This window comes from Schistocerca cancellata, chromosome 3 (assembly GCF_023864275.1).
Source record: "Schistocerca cancellata isolate TAMUIC-IGC-003103 chromosome 3, iqSchCanc2.1, whole genome shotgun sequence".
Taxonomy (NCBI): domain Eukaryota; kingdom Metazoa; phylum Arthropoda; class Insecta; order Orthoptera; family Acrididae; genus Schistocerca; species Schistocerca cancellata.
Genome location: NC_064628.1, coordinates 835,287,858 through 835,303,693, shown reverse-complemented (window position 1 = coordinate 835,303,693; position 15,836 = coordinate 835,287,858). Strand labels below are relative to the sequence as shown.

The window sequence follows — 15,836 nt, the reverse complement described above, 5'->3', positions numbered from 1 at the left end:
GATTCCTCAATTCTTGTTCTTCAAATTCCTCAGAAACCTTTCACGGGATAACTGGCGTCTATTTTGAATCTCCTGCCAGTTCATGTTTTTCAGTAATCCATGGCTGTTTCAGAAACCTCATGTGTAATTCACCTTCGTTCACCTTCATTTCATCTCATAGTTCTATTTCAAATCCGTCAAAATGTTTGCGTAACATTGTATGGTGCGTGGCATGTGTGTTTTATAACAGTCTCCTTTGTTAACTAATTGCATTGTACCGCTATACTAATGGCTCGAAATGTCCTATCCGCTTTACCTACGACTGAGAGTATGTGATTGTTATCCCCCAAGACCTTTTATGAACTGCCTTATTACAAATGAAAATCTCTGACATTGATGGCGCTCAAAACTTTTCATTTCTGAATATTAAAGAGCATTACAAAATTTGCACAACATTGAAATCATGTGAAAATGTGACATAATTGTGAAGCTTTTTTCAGACAGTATTTTGTAGCAGATAACATCAGTTTTATTAAGTAAAAGGATATTATTAATAAAGTCTACACTGTGATTTATATGCATCATAAAGAGCAATGGTCGCAACACACTTCCCTTGGGCACGCTGAAGTCAACCAATACCAGTGAAGGTCTATTGGGGGAAATAAAAGTGAATAGTCGTAAATTTCTGTGCAGTGCTAGGAGGGAGAGTCATGATCAGCGTACAAAACATTTTGACCGGTGGGGTGTGAGTGTTGGAGTGGGGAGTTCAAAGCTGCATTTTCCTCGAATAACTCGAACACTGCTGCTTTCAGCCAAAATATTTACCAGTAAAAAATTAAACTAGATTCAGGTGCGATTCCGAACACGACCGCAGACCGCAGACCGCACCGACCGGCTGCAGGCGGCACCACTGGTTGCCATTGCTTGCAATGTGAAGCGTGCGGAACGCGGCGGCAGCGTCGCCTGCCGCCGTATACCTGCTTCGGCGGCACACCCACCGCACATACGGTCAGGAAACAATAGTGCCGCTGCCGCCGAACCGCATAGCGACCGGAGACTGCTTTTACTGGCCGAACATACCCAGTTCAGTGAAAATGAGTTTCTCGGACTCCGATGAAGAAAAGTTTAATTAACAGTGTGGCGAAATATTCTGTAATTTATGACGTAGGGCATGAAGAATACAGAAATCTTTCAGTGAAAGATTACGTCTGGAAAGCTATAGCACAAGAGTTAAATAAAACAAGTACGTATATTCAACCAATTATTTACTAACAAGTAGATCCGTATGTGCACTAACAATTATTACATGGCCGGCCGCAGTGGCCGAGCGGTTCTAGGCGCTTCAGTTCGGAACCGCGCGACCGCTACGGTCGCAGGTTCGAATCCTGCCTCGGGCATGGATGTGTGTGATATCCTTAGGTTAGTTACGTTTAATTAATTATAAGTTCTACGGGACTGATGACCTCAGATGTTATGTCCCATAGTGCTCAGAGCCATTTGAACCAATTATTATATGAAGATGTTAAAAAGGCAACAGTATATATGTTTCGTCTTACATAAATCATTATTTACAATCCATTGTTATTCACAACCCATTGTTAACTGCTGCCTCTTGCCACGCCACAGAACCGTATTCACTGGAGGCAAAATCTTTAAGTTTGTCTCTAATTTCAAAACTACTGCTGGTAAGAAATCCACCAAAACGAGAAAAGCTATGCATGTTGTTTTGGCTGGTTGCTTCATTAAAACTATAGCTATAAATTGGAATACCATTTTCTTCAAGATACACGTCTTCTTGCAAATTGTGTAAACAACATGCCGACAAAACGAGGTCGTCAGCCACTTCAGGCGCCACAGCAATAGGACTATAAAATACCCTAAATACTTGGCTTAATATCCCAATGGCGTTTTCTGACTCTCGACGAGCACGGCATAATCTATAATTACAGATTTCTTTGTCTCGATGTGATGCAGCAACTCTTCTGGAATAAGGTTTCATCATACAATCACTGAGAGCGAACGCTTCGTCTCCTATCAGGAAATGTGGTAATATCACATTTGTGTCTGGAAAACATTTTGGTGGAGGTATATTAAACTCCTTTGCAGGTATTTTCTTGCCCATAGGCGATTTCTGAAATACAGGGCTATTAGAAATGATTGAAGCGATTTCATAAATTCACTGTAGCTCCATTTATTGACATATGGTCACGACACACTACAGATACGTAGAAAAACTCATAAGGTTTTGTTCGGCTGAAGCCGCACTTCATGTTTCTGCCGCCAGAGCGCTCGAGAGCGCAGTGGGACAAAATGGCGACAGGAGCCGAGAAAGCGTATGTCGTGCTTGAAATGCACTCACATCAGTCAGTCATAACAGTGCAACGACATTTCAGGACGAAGTTCAACAAAGATCCACCAACTGCTAACTCCATTCGGCGATGGTATGGGCAGTTTGAAGCTTCTGGATACTTCCGTAATGGGAAATCAACGGGTCGGCCTGCAGTGTGCGAAGAAACGGTTGAACGCGTGCGGGCAAGTTTCACGCGCAGCCCGCGTAAGTCGACGAATAAAGCAAGCAGGGAGCTAAACGTACCACAGCCGACGGTTTGGAAAATCTTACGGAAAAGGCTAAAGCAGAAGCCTTACCGTTTACAATTGCTACAAGCCCTGACACCCGATGACAAAGTCAAACGCTTTGAATTTTCGGCGCGGTTGCGACAGCTTATGGAAGAGGATGCGTTCAGTGCGAAACTTGTTTTCAGTGATGAAGCAACATTTTTTCTTAATGGTGAAGTGAACAGACACAATGTGCGAATCTGGGCGGTAGAGAATACTCACGCATTCGTGCAGCAAATTCGCAATTCACCAAAAGTTAACGTGTTTTGTGCAATCTCACGGTTTAAAGTTTACGGCCCCTTTTTCTTCTGCGAAAAAAACGTTACAGGACTCGTGTATCTGCACATGCTGGAAAATTGGCTCATGCCACAACTGGAGACCGACAGCGCCGACTTCATCTTTCAACAGGATGGTGCTCCACCGCACTTCCATCATGATGTTCGGCATTTCTTAAACAGGAGATTGGAAAACCGATGGATCGGTCGTGGTGGAGATCATGATCAACAATTAATGTCATGGCCTCCACGCTTTCCCGACTTAACCCCATGCGATTTCTTTCTGTGGGGTTATGTGAAAGATTCAGCGTTTAAACCTCCTCTACAAAGAAACGTGCCAGAACTGCGAGCTCGCATCAACGATGCTTTCGAACTCATTGATGGGGACATGCTGCGCCGAGTGTGGGAGAAACTTGATTATCGGCTAGATGTCTGCCGAATCACTAAAGGGGCACATATCGAACATTTGTGAATGCCTAAAAAAACTTTTTGAGTTTTTGTATGTGTGTGCAAAGCATTGTGAAAATATCTCAAATAATAAAGTTATTGTAGAGCTGTGAAATCGCTTCAATCATTTGTAATAACCCTGTATAGCATTATCAGACTCTTTTCCGTAAGCGCCGTCATCAACGCTAATGAATTTACAATTTGCCTCCACAATAGCCAGCAGAACAATTGAAAAAAAATCTATGTAATTAAAAAAACAGAGATCCAATATTCTCTGGTGCCCTTATGCGAACATGTTTTCCATCTATAGCGCCTACACAATTAGATATATCGCATTTAAGCCAAAATTCTTCTTCAATACGTCTGAAATCTTATTCAGTAGAAGGTGGCGTCAACATGGGCAGCAGCCTTATTTTTAATATCTTCAAAACATTTTTAACAACTCTTGATATGTAAGATGGTGATATACGATAGGCAAATGTGGCCAAGAATCTGAAACAAACGAAAACATACAGCTAATGTAATTTCCATTTACAGGTGATGACTGTAAGAAGAAGTGGAAATTTTTAAGGGACGGTTACCAGAGGTTCAAGAAGGAAAGAAAATTAGGAACGGGCTCTGCTGCCACAAAAAATTCTAAAACAAAGAGACACAAACAGCTATCGTTCCTTGACAGTGTTGCACAACACAGATCTGGAGGAACAAATATTACATTGACATCATCACAGACAATAATACAAGAAAGCCAAGAAGACAGTGGAGATCAAACTCGTCAACTGGACATTTCGGCATCACAGGAAGAAGATACGGCAGAAACACATACAATAGGAAATAGTGGTGAAACATCTGTGGTAACGAACGATGAACGTTATGTGCCACCACGGAAAAGAAAACGCAGTTATGTTCGTAGTAATGATGATACTGTTGTGAATTGGCAGGAGCCAATTCACGGGGTTTGGAAGAAGCCGAAAGGCACGCGTTTAAGCTCACGCAGGCTGGCGTGAGGTCTGGAACAGTTATAGGAGTTTAGTCTAGTAACAAAGTACGGATCTTCTGGAATACTTAACTTTAATCCATAATTGGTGTACATCTCTCTTGTCTGTACATGCTTCACAAGATAAATAGCAAAGGATATGGCGCCTTGCTAGGTCGTAGCAAATGACGTAGCTGAAGGCTATGCTAACTATCGTCTCGGCAAATGAGAGCGTAATTTGTCAATGAACCATTGCTATGAACGTCGGCTGTACAACTGGGGCCGAGTGCTAGGACGTCTCTCTAGACCTGCCGTGTGGCGGCGCTCGGTCTGCAATCACTCACAGTGGCGACACGCGGGTCCGACGTATACTAACGGACCGCGGCCGATTTATAGGCTACCACCTAGCAAGTGTTGTGTCTGGCGGTGACACCACATTGCTCCCCCGCAAATCGGCGAACGGTTGTGTTATAAGGCTTCCGCCCGCCGTGGGGAGGACCCCATGTTGACGTATGCGACGAGGTGGGGAGCCTAACAACAGGCGAGGCTGTGCCACCCGCACCCGGCCATTCGGTCCGAGGGGAGCTAGGAAAAACCTGAAAACCTAGTCCAGGGTGCACGCCAACATGCGGTGTATGCGCCCGTAGATAGTCAGGAGGGGCCGAAGGGTCGACTTCCATCGAGTCGGAGCACCCGACTGGCGAAGACGACAGACGGTCCGGAGCGGGCAAGAGTTCCATGGCGGAGGACAACTGGTCACGGGAAGCGATCGGCGGCGCGTGACCCAGGGAGGCGCACGGCGGTTGCAGCGCCGCGTCCACTGCGGGCGTCGCCGGCGGGAGAACAGGCGGCGGCGGCGGCGGCGGCGCATCGCCATGGGGCAAAATGAAAGGCAGCGTCGGTAACACCTGGGGCTGAGGGGAGCCAGTAGATGGGTCCCCAGGGCGCTGACCGGACGGCACCGTCACCGAAAGCAGACGGGGAGCGGCAGATCCCGTGCGACGACAGAGGCGCAGCTGATTGAGATGCCGACGCACCTCACCAGAGGCCCCCAAAATCAGATACATCGCGCGGCCGAGGCAGCGAAGAATGCGCCCTGCGAGCCAACGCCGTGAACCTCGATAGTGGCGATAATAGACAACGTCGCCTGGAGCAAAAGCAGGTGTCTGCCGCTGCACAGGAACCTGATGCGGCGGATGTAGCAAAGACATCAAGGTGCGATGAGGGCGACCATGAAGCAACTCAGCCGGCGAGCGACCATCGCGGGGCTGAGAACGATACGAGGACAAAAAGAGCAATAACGCGTCCTTCCGAGAATGCGACTCTTTCAACTTCAACATCTGTGACTTGAAAGTCCTGACCAAACGTTCAGCGGCACCGTTTGACTGTGGCGAACACGGCGCGGACGTCAGATGTTGAATACCATTGACCTTGCAGAATGACTGAAATTCTGCGGACATGAATTGTGGGCCATTGTCGGAAACAATAGTCTGTGGAAGACCTTCAATGCAAAAGATAGCGGATAACGCTTGGATGGTGGCAGAAGGCGTGGTGGAAGACATCCGGACAACAAAAGGAAAATTACTGAAGTAATCGACCAGAACCAACCATCGAGCATTCCAGAATGGACCAGCAAAATCGATGTGCAAGCGTTGCCAAGGGGAAGTGGAGTGTACATCGGTCTGCAGTCACTGACAGTGGCGACACGCGGGTCCGACGTATACTAACGGACCGCGGCCGATTTAAAGGCTACCACCTAGCAAGTGTGGTGTCTGGCGGTGACACCACAGATACAATATTAAAAATGTGGAAAGAAAGGGAGGAAATTAGGCAAAATTTACTAAAAACGTTTATGGAACACAAAGATGATGATATTGACTTATTTTTCCGTCACATCAGCACAGTTGTAAGGAGTTTACCTCGAGTGTATAAGGCAGAAGCCAAAAGAAAAATCAGTATGATCGTTTCTGATTGTGAAATAATGGCTGCACAGTGCAACACACATCAGCCAAGTGATAACAGCAGCCCTTCAAACTCCACAACTCTCTCACAAAGTCTTGGAAGTGCAGCACAATCTAATAATGTATAACATTTTGTGGACTTACCTCAGCGTCAAATATAATTTTTCTTCTGCACTTATTGCGTTTCTTAGGCACTGTGGCATTATGACATCTTTAATAAAACTGAGCGCGAAATTAAACTGTCTTTTACTCAAACTACAGTAGCTCCTGAAGATATTTTCATCACCTAGCAAATGTCTTTTTATCAGTGCTGTGTAACTATCTTCTCCAGTTCTACTTTCATATAAAGGCATTACCAGCTTTCGTCTTTTCCTGGAATGCAACAATAAAATGTCATCGTCTTCCTCTTCCAACAACAGCGCAAGTGTTAACAGACATCTCGCCTCGCGCAGTTGTTCCCGGCAACTGCATAGCCTGTCTGCCGCTGCGTTCTGCAACGCACCTACTGCAGGCGGCAGTGTTGCTATCTGTCTTCTGCAGCCGCGGTCGATCGCTGTCGCTGTGTTCGGAATCGCACCTTTAAATTCCGTGCACAAAAGATCTATTCCTTTTTTTTTTCTTTAGAGCTAATAGTTTCCGCGTTGCAGAGGGTGGAAAAAGCACAAATTATAAAAATTGTGGTTAGCGGTGTAAAATCACTGTTTGTTGTTAAATGAAGTTGGTTAAAAACAAATATTAAAACTGTGTATCACGTCCAAGTGCGTTATTAAGGGTTGACTTGTGTTCTGTTGGTGAAACATGATGGCTGTGATGGGATGAAGTGGGGGGGATGGGGGGGGACGTGTAGGGTAGAAGCGCAAAGGAAGACACATCGCCCTTGTGTTCATACTCTTCCCTCCTTCACAAGTCTTCAAACTGAAGAGCGAGCCGGTGCTGTACCACTCTATCTGTCCACTACGTCACAAGTAGCAACTACACGGAGAAGTACAAAATTATACCGACCCTCCATAGCGCATATTACACTGCCGAAGGGTAAATACAGTAATGTAAAAAAATCGCAGCACCAAGAAGGAGCCCTGCGTCATAAACGTCAGTTGGCACGGGTGATTCCACATGTGAAACATGATGTCTATTCAAATTTCGCGCCAGTGGTATAAAAGTGGCACTAGTTGCGCCACTAAGAGGATGCAAATCAGTTTTGCTTCAAATACTCTCTGTAACGGTCGTGACAGTTAGTTACCTGTGAGATCGGACACGGTGATTCGATGTTAGTCAAGAATGCCTTTAAGACCATGTACTCATTCAAATGAGTAAATAATAGTCAAAGTTTGGAATTTTTCTTTTTGGACGATGAAAAGACATGAAAAGGATCTGTTTGGAGATTATGATTGATCGTATATTGAACTTAATTTTAGATTTTCAATAAAAATTAAAATGGCGCCCGTAATTATGATTTGATAAAGGGCCTGCGAGTTTTAAGTACGGAAGCTGCGTGTGGTTATCTGCAATAACATCAGTCGATACTACATTAAATTTATGGGAGCTTGTACCTAACCACAATGAAATAACCTTAAATTTGAAACTTCCTGGCAGATTAAAACTGTGTGCTGGACCGAGACTCGAACTCGGGACCTTTGCCTTTCGCGGGCAACTGCTCTACCAACTGAGCTACCCAAGCACGGCTCACGCCCCGTCCTCACAGCTTTACGTCTGCCAGTACCTCGTCTCCTACCTTCCAAACTTTACAGAAGCTCTCCTTTCTTTCGGGAGTGCTAGTAATGCTAGGTTCGCAGGAGAGCCTCTGTAAAGTTTGGAAGGTAGGAGACGAGGTTCTGGCAGAAGTAAAGCTGTGAGGACGGGGCCTGAGTCGTGCTTGGGTAGCTCAGTTGGCAGCCGGCACGGTAGCTCAGCGTGTTCGGTCAGAGGGTTAGCTGCCCTCTGTAATAAAAAAAACTGACTTAATGGATCAACGACGAACTGAAACGGGTGTCTTGCGACATCCGCCCCGAGCAGATACAACGAACAAAATGAGAATTAAAAAAAAGTTGGTAGAGCACTTTCCCGCGAAAGGCAAAGGTCCCTAGTTCGAGTCTCGGTCCGGCACACAGTTTTAATCAGCCAGGAAGTTTCATATCAGCTCACACTCCGCTGCAGAGTGAAAATCTCACTCTGGAACCTTAAATTTAACGATACGGGGCTAACTTGAACTTTGAGTTCGATATTTTTTTTTCACCTTTAACTACTTTACAAAAATACTTACTATTAACAAATATGCCCAAGAAAAGTGTCTACTTTTCGGACGGCAAAGCTTGTAGTTAACAGACTGAACCGTTTTTATTTTATGCTGAACGCAGTTTCGAAAAATCGTTTTTCCATAAAAACATGTTTAAATTTTAGTGTAATTCGCATAAAAACTACATGTTTTTATATATTTTTGATGTTACTGCACATAAATCTTAAGTTAGATTTTCAAAACTGAAAATGTTTAATCCAATAAGGCGGACCGAAAATTGTGTTTTGAACAATTTTGATTAAAATTTGACGAAGAAAAGTGAATTCGTTACTTACGTTTAGTCAGCAATTCCACGATCGTATATCAACCTTCCTCTACCTCGAATTCCTACTGGATGATGTGGGGCGCTCAACTGGGTGGTCATCAGAGCCCATACATAGCCCCAATTTCATACACAGCTCAATTTTTTACACAGTCCAATCTAGCCACTGTCAATAATGATGATGATGATGATGAAATGATGAGGACAAAAGAAACATCCAGTCCCAGGGCGGAGAAAACCCACAACCCGGACGGGAATCGAACCCCATACCCCGTAATCCAGGGACAGGAAATTCCTCCTGGAGCAATTCGCTCGTTCTTCTTGGCAAGTAATGCCGACCTGGCTGAATTGCATAAGCTGCGCTCGGGCGGCTGCTGAAGTTGTTCTTCAGCTTTCTCGGCCAATATGTTTGCATAAATACTGCAATATAGAACATTTGTGAACGTGCGTCAATTCACAAGTTTTGTACCTGAGCTGGGAGCCTCCGATTGAGAGCATCCCAAAGCAGCCATCATACTGCTGCAAAGAATGGGTTGCAGAAACTTTTGTTGCGCACTAACATATATACATTTAAAAAAAAGCAATAAAATCAAATTGTCGACCATTTTGAATCACAACCTAGCCTTGAAGCGACAATGACGGTATTACCATCACCTCATTGAGTTTGAACGGGGTCGTTCAATAGAGCTATGAGAACCTGGATGTTCCTTTTGCTATACTGCAGAAAGCGGGAATGTAGCCACTGTAAATGATTGCCGACAGCGGTGGTCACAAGAATGTACAGTGGTAAGAAGACGGGGCTGCGGACGGCCACGTGGCACTGCCAAGAGGGAAGACCATCGTATTCGGCACCCATCGTCGCATCGTACTACATCTGCAGCAGCACTTTGAGCAGCAGGTGGTACTTCAGAGACACAACAAACTGTCAGAAATCGATTACTTCAAGGATAGCTCCGAGCCAGAAGGGACGTGAGTTCCACTGACCCCAAATCACCGCCGCCATTTTCGACTTGGGTGGTGTCAAGCGAGAGCTATTTGGAGGGCACAGAGTGGAGGTCGTTATGTTTCCTGATGAATGCTGGTTCTTTCTCGGTGCCAGTGATGGCCGTGTTGGTTAGAACGAATGCAGTTGAGTACCTACACCCAACCTGTCTGCGTGCTAACATATTGTACCTGCACCTGGGTGTAGGGTGGGATTTCGTATGACAGTAGGAGCACTCTCGAGATTGTCTGCAATTTTGTTCGCCAGTGTTGTGATACGACCTGTTGTGCTGCCATTGGTTCAAATGGCTCTGAGCACTATGGGACTTAACATCTATGGTCATCAGTCCCCTAGAACAGAACTACTTAAATCTAACTAACTTAAGGACATCACACAACACCCAGACATCACGAGGCAGAGAAAATCCCTGACCCCGCCGGGAATCGAACCCGGGAACCCGGGCGTGGGAAGCGCACGACCACGAGCTGCAGACAGTGCTGCCGTTCATGGCCAGAAATTCAGGAGGTATTTTCCAGTAGGATAACGGTCACGTACATGCCGCTATTGCAACCCAACTTTCTCTACGGATTGTCGACAAGTTGCCGTGACCTGCTCGATAGCCAGATCTGTCTCCAGTAAAGGACATATGGGACATCATAGGATGACAATCTAGCATCACCTACAAACAGCATAACTGGCTCTTGTATTGGCCGAGCAATTGCAACAGACTAGGAACTCCATCCCACAAACTGACATACGGTATCTGTACAAGACCATGCGTGCACGTTTTAATGCTTGCATTCAACATTTTAGCGGTTACACCGGTTATTAATGAACCAGCATTTTGCATTTGCAGTGGCTTATCTCGTGGATATATTGAACTGAGATCTTGCAATGTGTTGGGGGACAGTAATTTTCTAAAAATTTGAGTCCAACATGGTACCAACAACCGTTGCAGGGACCTGTAAAGCTCCAATGGGGTCTCTTCTGTTTACAGATAGCATCTTGAACCTCATCGTCCTTCACGTCCTGCAATATGTCCGTTTCCACGTCCAGTGAAGCTGTACAATGTAGGATCTGCGCTCTTCGCCGCATAGAGGCGCTCTCGTGCGAGTTTTACGCTTCAAGTTGACATGGTGCACCTAAGGTTGTTCCTGAGGTACCCTGTCATGATCTCGCGCTCTTATAGTGGAACCGAGTAGCTGAAGGTTTAGCAAGGCGACGATCTTAGTTATGTCACGATTGATCAAGACCTGGCGATCTGGTGAGGTTACCTTACTGGAACATTCTCGGAGGATGGTATAATAAAAGTCGCCCGAGTGCTGTTTCCATGTTGCTGTGTCCCTACCACACGTCATCAGGGTTCACCGGAGAGTAGGCGTGGCAAAATTGACTCATGAATTTAATGCCGGTCTGAAGTAAGATAGCCAATGACTTGGTGCCATCTGGTCTCCTCTGCAACATTGCACATCTGTGAAGAGAGATAGTCAGTGTTCAGCTTCCAGGGAAGTCGACTCCTCCAGACACAGAGGGGACAGAGGGCAACAACACAGATATATACCATGTGGTCAGTGAAGGCCATACTTCCGCACCTCTTTAGCAGCCATTAGGGTATGTGTAACGTAAAAACGATTTAGCCTACTCGATGAGCTACTGTTCAGGTGAGTGAATGTGGGGGCGTCACCATATGTATGTCGCCATGTGTCAACAAGATGAGCTCTCGGAAAAGTGAATGGCGCGGCAGATGGTCGGTAGGTGCCGGAGTACAACTGAAGTCGCCACCTATTACCATGTTATCCAGCTGACCCTTACAAAATTGTGATATATCCTCCGTGTAGAAACATGAGTACCCTCTCCATTGTCCCAAGCCTGAAGGAGTGTAGATATCAACGAGCTGCTCAGCGTTGACCGTAACAGCCGTGTCCCTCACATTCGGGACGTGTCAGTGGCTGTCAAGCCCTCACAGAGAACAACGGCTGTGGGAGATGTTTGTGAGACACAAGCCGTGTCTCCAAAGAAATTGGAGAAGCTTGACACATGGACTTCTTGTAAGAAGACAACGTCGATAGCTGCTGCAGTGAGCATTTATCGGATCAAGGTCAGCTTATGTCATTTCTGGAATATATTGATGTTAGTAGTGGCTAGACCGAAGGTCTGCTGTCAATGCCCGCCACCTGGCAGTTCTATCATAGCAGACAAGTGGATAGGAAACTCATGAACTTCACGGTCTGCAACTCCAGTTAATGGGGATAGTGGTCTGAGGTTGCAGACGAAAGTCACGGCACTCCTCTACTCCCACCGCCACATCATCGGCATTCTCAGCTTCATCAGTCCACGGGACAAGATATGGCGTTGGTTGGAGTGGGACTCGTCTTTAGCTTCATTGTGGGCTGCTGTGTCACGGGTCTGCAGTGTGGGATTGCCGGCCTGACTTCTCGACGCGGGCGTTTGGCTGGGGGGGGGGGGGGGGGGGGGGGAATGATGTGTTATAAGTAGCATGACCGAGGTGGAGAACTGGTCGTCTAGTATAGTCATTCGGTGTGTCTTCACAATAACCATCATTATCGTCGTCCTCTTCCAGGGAAGGAGCCCGCCGCCTTTCCTTGTGTGGCCCATGCGATCGTTGCTTACGGACATAGACGTCCATTTTGGTACGTGTTGGACGTTTGTGCGGAGGACGTTCCGTTTGTACCTCACCATCCGTAAAGAAGGCTGATGTTGATACGACCCTAGCGTCCACTTCCATCTTCTCCTGAGGTACATCCACAGGCTGCTGGTGGTCTGTGGACGCAGTAGACTTTGTCGGAATTGTCGCAATCTCCTTTCGCCGCTCACCAAGGGTTGTGTGGGAGGCTTGACGTAATGTAGGGGCAGAATAGTGGGATGGGTACGACAACACTCTGTGGTGGAGACCGCATAAGACGACGCTGAAGGCATGTCGGCCTAGCATGGCCTTCTTGTGCAGACAGAGCACGTTCGATGTTGACCATCCTACATGATGAACCTATTTTCGGGTACGACAGGACATGTCTTGAGAGGTCGATTTCCGCGTGACGTACTCCGTTACAGACTTTGCACGTCTCTAAAGTTTGCCCTGTAGTTACATTGCCATGGGGTCGAAAAGATGATTTGACGACATCTTTCGACACCTCAGAAGGAAGCTTAAACACTCTCAGCGTCCGCGTGGTCCACCGTGTCAGATCCGACATGACCGTCAGAATGTTTGAACTGAGGGGCGTCGGCGTACTTATTGACCACATCAGTGCACGCGGTCGCATGTGTCATTTTCACATAAGCGATACTGGTCATGGTGGAAAAACGTATGCCCACAATGCGTCCAGTCTGAGCTTATCTAAAAGGTACTGCTGTTCTTCGAGAGCACGTGGTCATGCGTGGCCCATTTGAAAAGTGATATCTACCGTGTCCTGCCTATAGGAATGTACCACAGCTCGCTAAACGTGCAAACAAAAGTGGTCCCTAAGCGACGATGAAGTAAATACAAACTACTACCGCGCGGCCTTGGTGGTGGGACGCAGCAGATGTCCTCGCCTCGCCGCTGCTAAAAGCGGATTAACCCTTGACCACGGCGTACATTACCTATGTCCAAAAGTCCTATCTATACCTGCTTTCTGTACTTTTCTCGTATAGCCTCTTAGTGCATTTCTTCCAATTCATCGCAACTCATTCTCTTATAGGCTACTCCCCTCTTAGGCTAACTTAAATCTACTGAGCTCAGGCGCTAAACTAAGGGATGAGGCAATGCAGCAGCACAAAACAATTAACAGAAGCAGCAATGACAAAAAAAATGGAAAATTGCAAAGCAATTGCAATATTACAACTAATATAAGGCACTGTGCAGCAAACAAGAAAAATAAATCCGTAGTAAAACTGGCTTAACAGCATAATACAAAGTCAAATTCAGTAACATTATGCCTGGCAAACAGCAGCAAATGCAATAACTTTTATCTAAACATGACTAAGCTCAAGCAGAAAAATATTACAGTAAAAATGGCCATGTTTAATACCTATGTCACATCTTAACACTAGGGTGATGCATCACCTTAACTTACACTACTAAATAAGTTACCCAGACATTGACAAAAATTATGTATGCAATTCCTGTGAAGGGAAATGTCTTTTTGTGCTCCGTCGTTTTTTTTAAGCAGATTAGAAAATGGTTATTTACTGGATCTGTAGGCATAAAATATTTATATTAGTACATCTATTAAATTTTATTTTAACCAATGCTGCAGTGCAGCTAGAAACTAGATATGAAATGAAATTAGCAACTATGAAAAGCAAAGCATAAAAATATCATTCAATAGTCATATAGCATTTCATAAGTTAGTAGAAATTCTCTCAACTCTCGTAGAAAGACACTTGTCATAACCAGGTGTGCAGATGTAAGAATATTTCGCATCAATTCATAAGCATTTCAGTAAGTAGCACAAAGTACAAGTAATCATGTTTCCAAGTAATGAGCGTGTCGTATTTGCATTGCTTTCTACAAAGAAATGTCAATAGCAAGGATAATGGCCTCCTTTTTTTTTCCACCTGTGCCTCTGAAATGCACACACTAATAGCTTTTTCTCCAGGCGACTGACACAGCTGGGTGCCCACGACACATTACGTGCAGGTGGTCACTTAACAATCTTACGGAAATACACTCCTGGAAATTGAAATAAGAACACTGTGAATTCATTGTCCCAGGAAGGAGAAACTTTATTGACACATTCCTGGGGTCAGATACATCACATGATCACACTGACAGAACCACAGGCACATAGACACAGGCAACAGAGCATGCACAATGTCGGCACTAGTACAGAGTATATCCACCTTTCGCAGCAATGCAGGCTGCTATTCTCCCATGGAGACGATCGTAGAGATGCTGGATGTAGTCCTGTGGGACGGCTTGCCATGCCATTTGCACCTGGCGCCTCAGTTGGACCCGTGTTCGTGCTGGATGTTCAGACCGCGTGAGACGACGCTTCATCCAGTCCCAAACATGCTCAATGGGGGACAGATCCGGAGATCTTGCTGGCCAGGGTACTTGACTTACACCTTCTAGAGCACGTTGGGTGGCACAGGATACATGCGGACGTGCATTGTCCTGTTGGAACAGCAAGTTCCCTTGCCGGTCTAGGAATGGTAGAACGATGGGTTCGATGATGGTTTGGATGTACCGTGCACTATTCAGTGTCGCCTCGACGATCACCAGTGGTGTACGGCCAGTGTAGGAGATCGCTCCCCACACCATGATGCTGGGTGTTGGCCCTGTGTGCCTCGGTCGTATGCAGTCCGCGTGAGACGACGCTTCATCCAGTCCCAAACATGCTCAATGGGTGACAGATCTGGAGATCTTGCTGGCCAGGGTAGTTGACTTACACCTTCTAGAGCACGTTGGGTGGCACGGGATACATGCGGACGTGCATTGTCCTGTTGGAACAGCAAGTTCCCTTGCCAGTCTAGGATTGGTAGAACGATGGGTTCGATGACGGTTTGGGTGTACCGTGCACTATTCAGTGTCCCCTCGATGATCACCAGTGGTGTACGGCCAGTGTAGGAGATCGCTCCCCACACCATGATGCCGGGTGTTGGCCCTGTGTGCCTCGGTCGTATGCAGTCCTGATTGTGGCGCTCACCTGCAAGGCGCCAAACACGCATACGACCATCATTGGCACCAAGGCAGAAGCGACTCTCATCGCTGAAGACGATACGTCTCCATTCGTCCGCCGGCCGCGGTGGTCTAGCGGTTCTGGCGCTGCAGTCCGGAACCGCGGGACTGCTACGGTCGCAGGTTCGAATCCTGCCTCGGGCATGGGTGTGTGTGATGTCCTTAGGTTAGTTAGGTTTAAGTAGTTCTAAGTTCTAGGGGACTTATGACCTAAGATGTTGAGTCCCATAGCGCTCAGAGCCATTTGAGCCATTCCATTCGTCCCTCCATTCACGCCAGTCGCGACACCACTGGAGGCGGGCTGCACGATGTTGGGGTGTGAGCAGAAGATGGCCTAACGGTGTGCAGGACTGTAGCCCAGCTTCATGGAG

The 15,836-nt window shown here is 46.4% G+C and overlaps 1 protein-coding gene and 1 non-coding gene across 2 annotated transcripts; one reads left to right on the top strand and one right to left on the bottom strand.

Annotated features, from left to right (window-relative positions):
- The first annotated feature begins 1,092 nt into the window (after nucleotides 1-1,092).
- LOC126176600 (transcription factor Adf-1-like) lies at nucleotides 1,093-10,797 on the top strand. Its single transcript, XM_049923761.1, has 3 exons — nucleotides 1,093-1,222; nucleotides 3,855-4,168; nucleotides 10,786-10,797. Exons 1-3 carry the CDS (start codon nucleotides 1,093-1,095, stop codon nucleotides 10,795-10,797), a joined length of 456 nt encoding a protein of 151 aa, XP_049779718.1.
- Trnas-cga (transfer RNA serine (anticodon CGA)) lies at nucleotides 7,856-7,930 on the bottom strand. Its single transcript has one exon. It is a non-coding gene; the product is annotated as a tRNA-Ser (tRNA).
- Nucleotides 10,798-15,836: the final 5,039 nt, after the last annotated feature.

Bases quoted from the DNA above. Each gene is read 5' to 3' on its own strand.
- LOC126176600 (XM_049923761.1), top strand. From the start codon at position 1,093: ATGAAGAAAAGTTTAATTAACAGTGTGGCGAAATATTCTGTAATTTAT. The intron at 1,223-3,854 runs GTACGTATATTC...TTCCATTTACAG, and splicing joins ACAAGAGTTAAATAAAACAA to GTGATGACTGTAAGAAGAAG.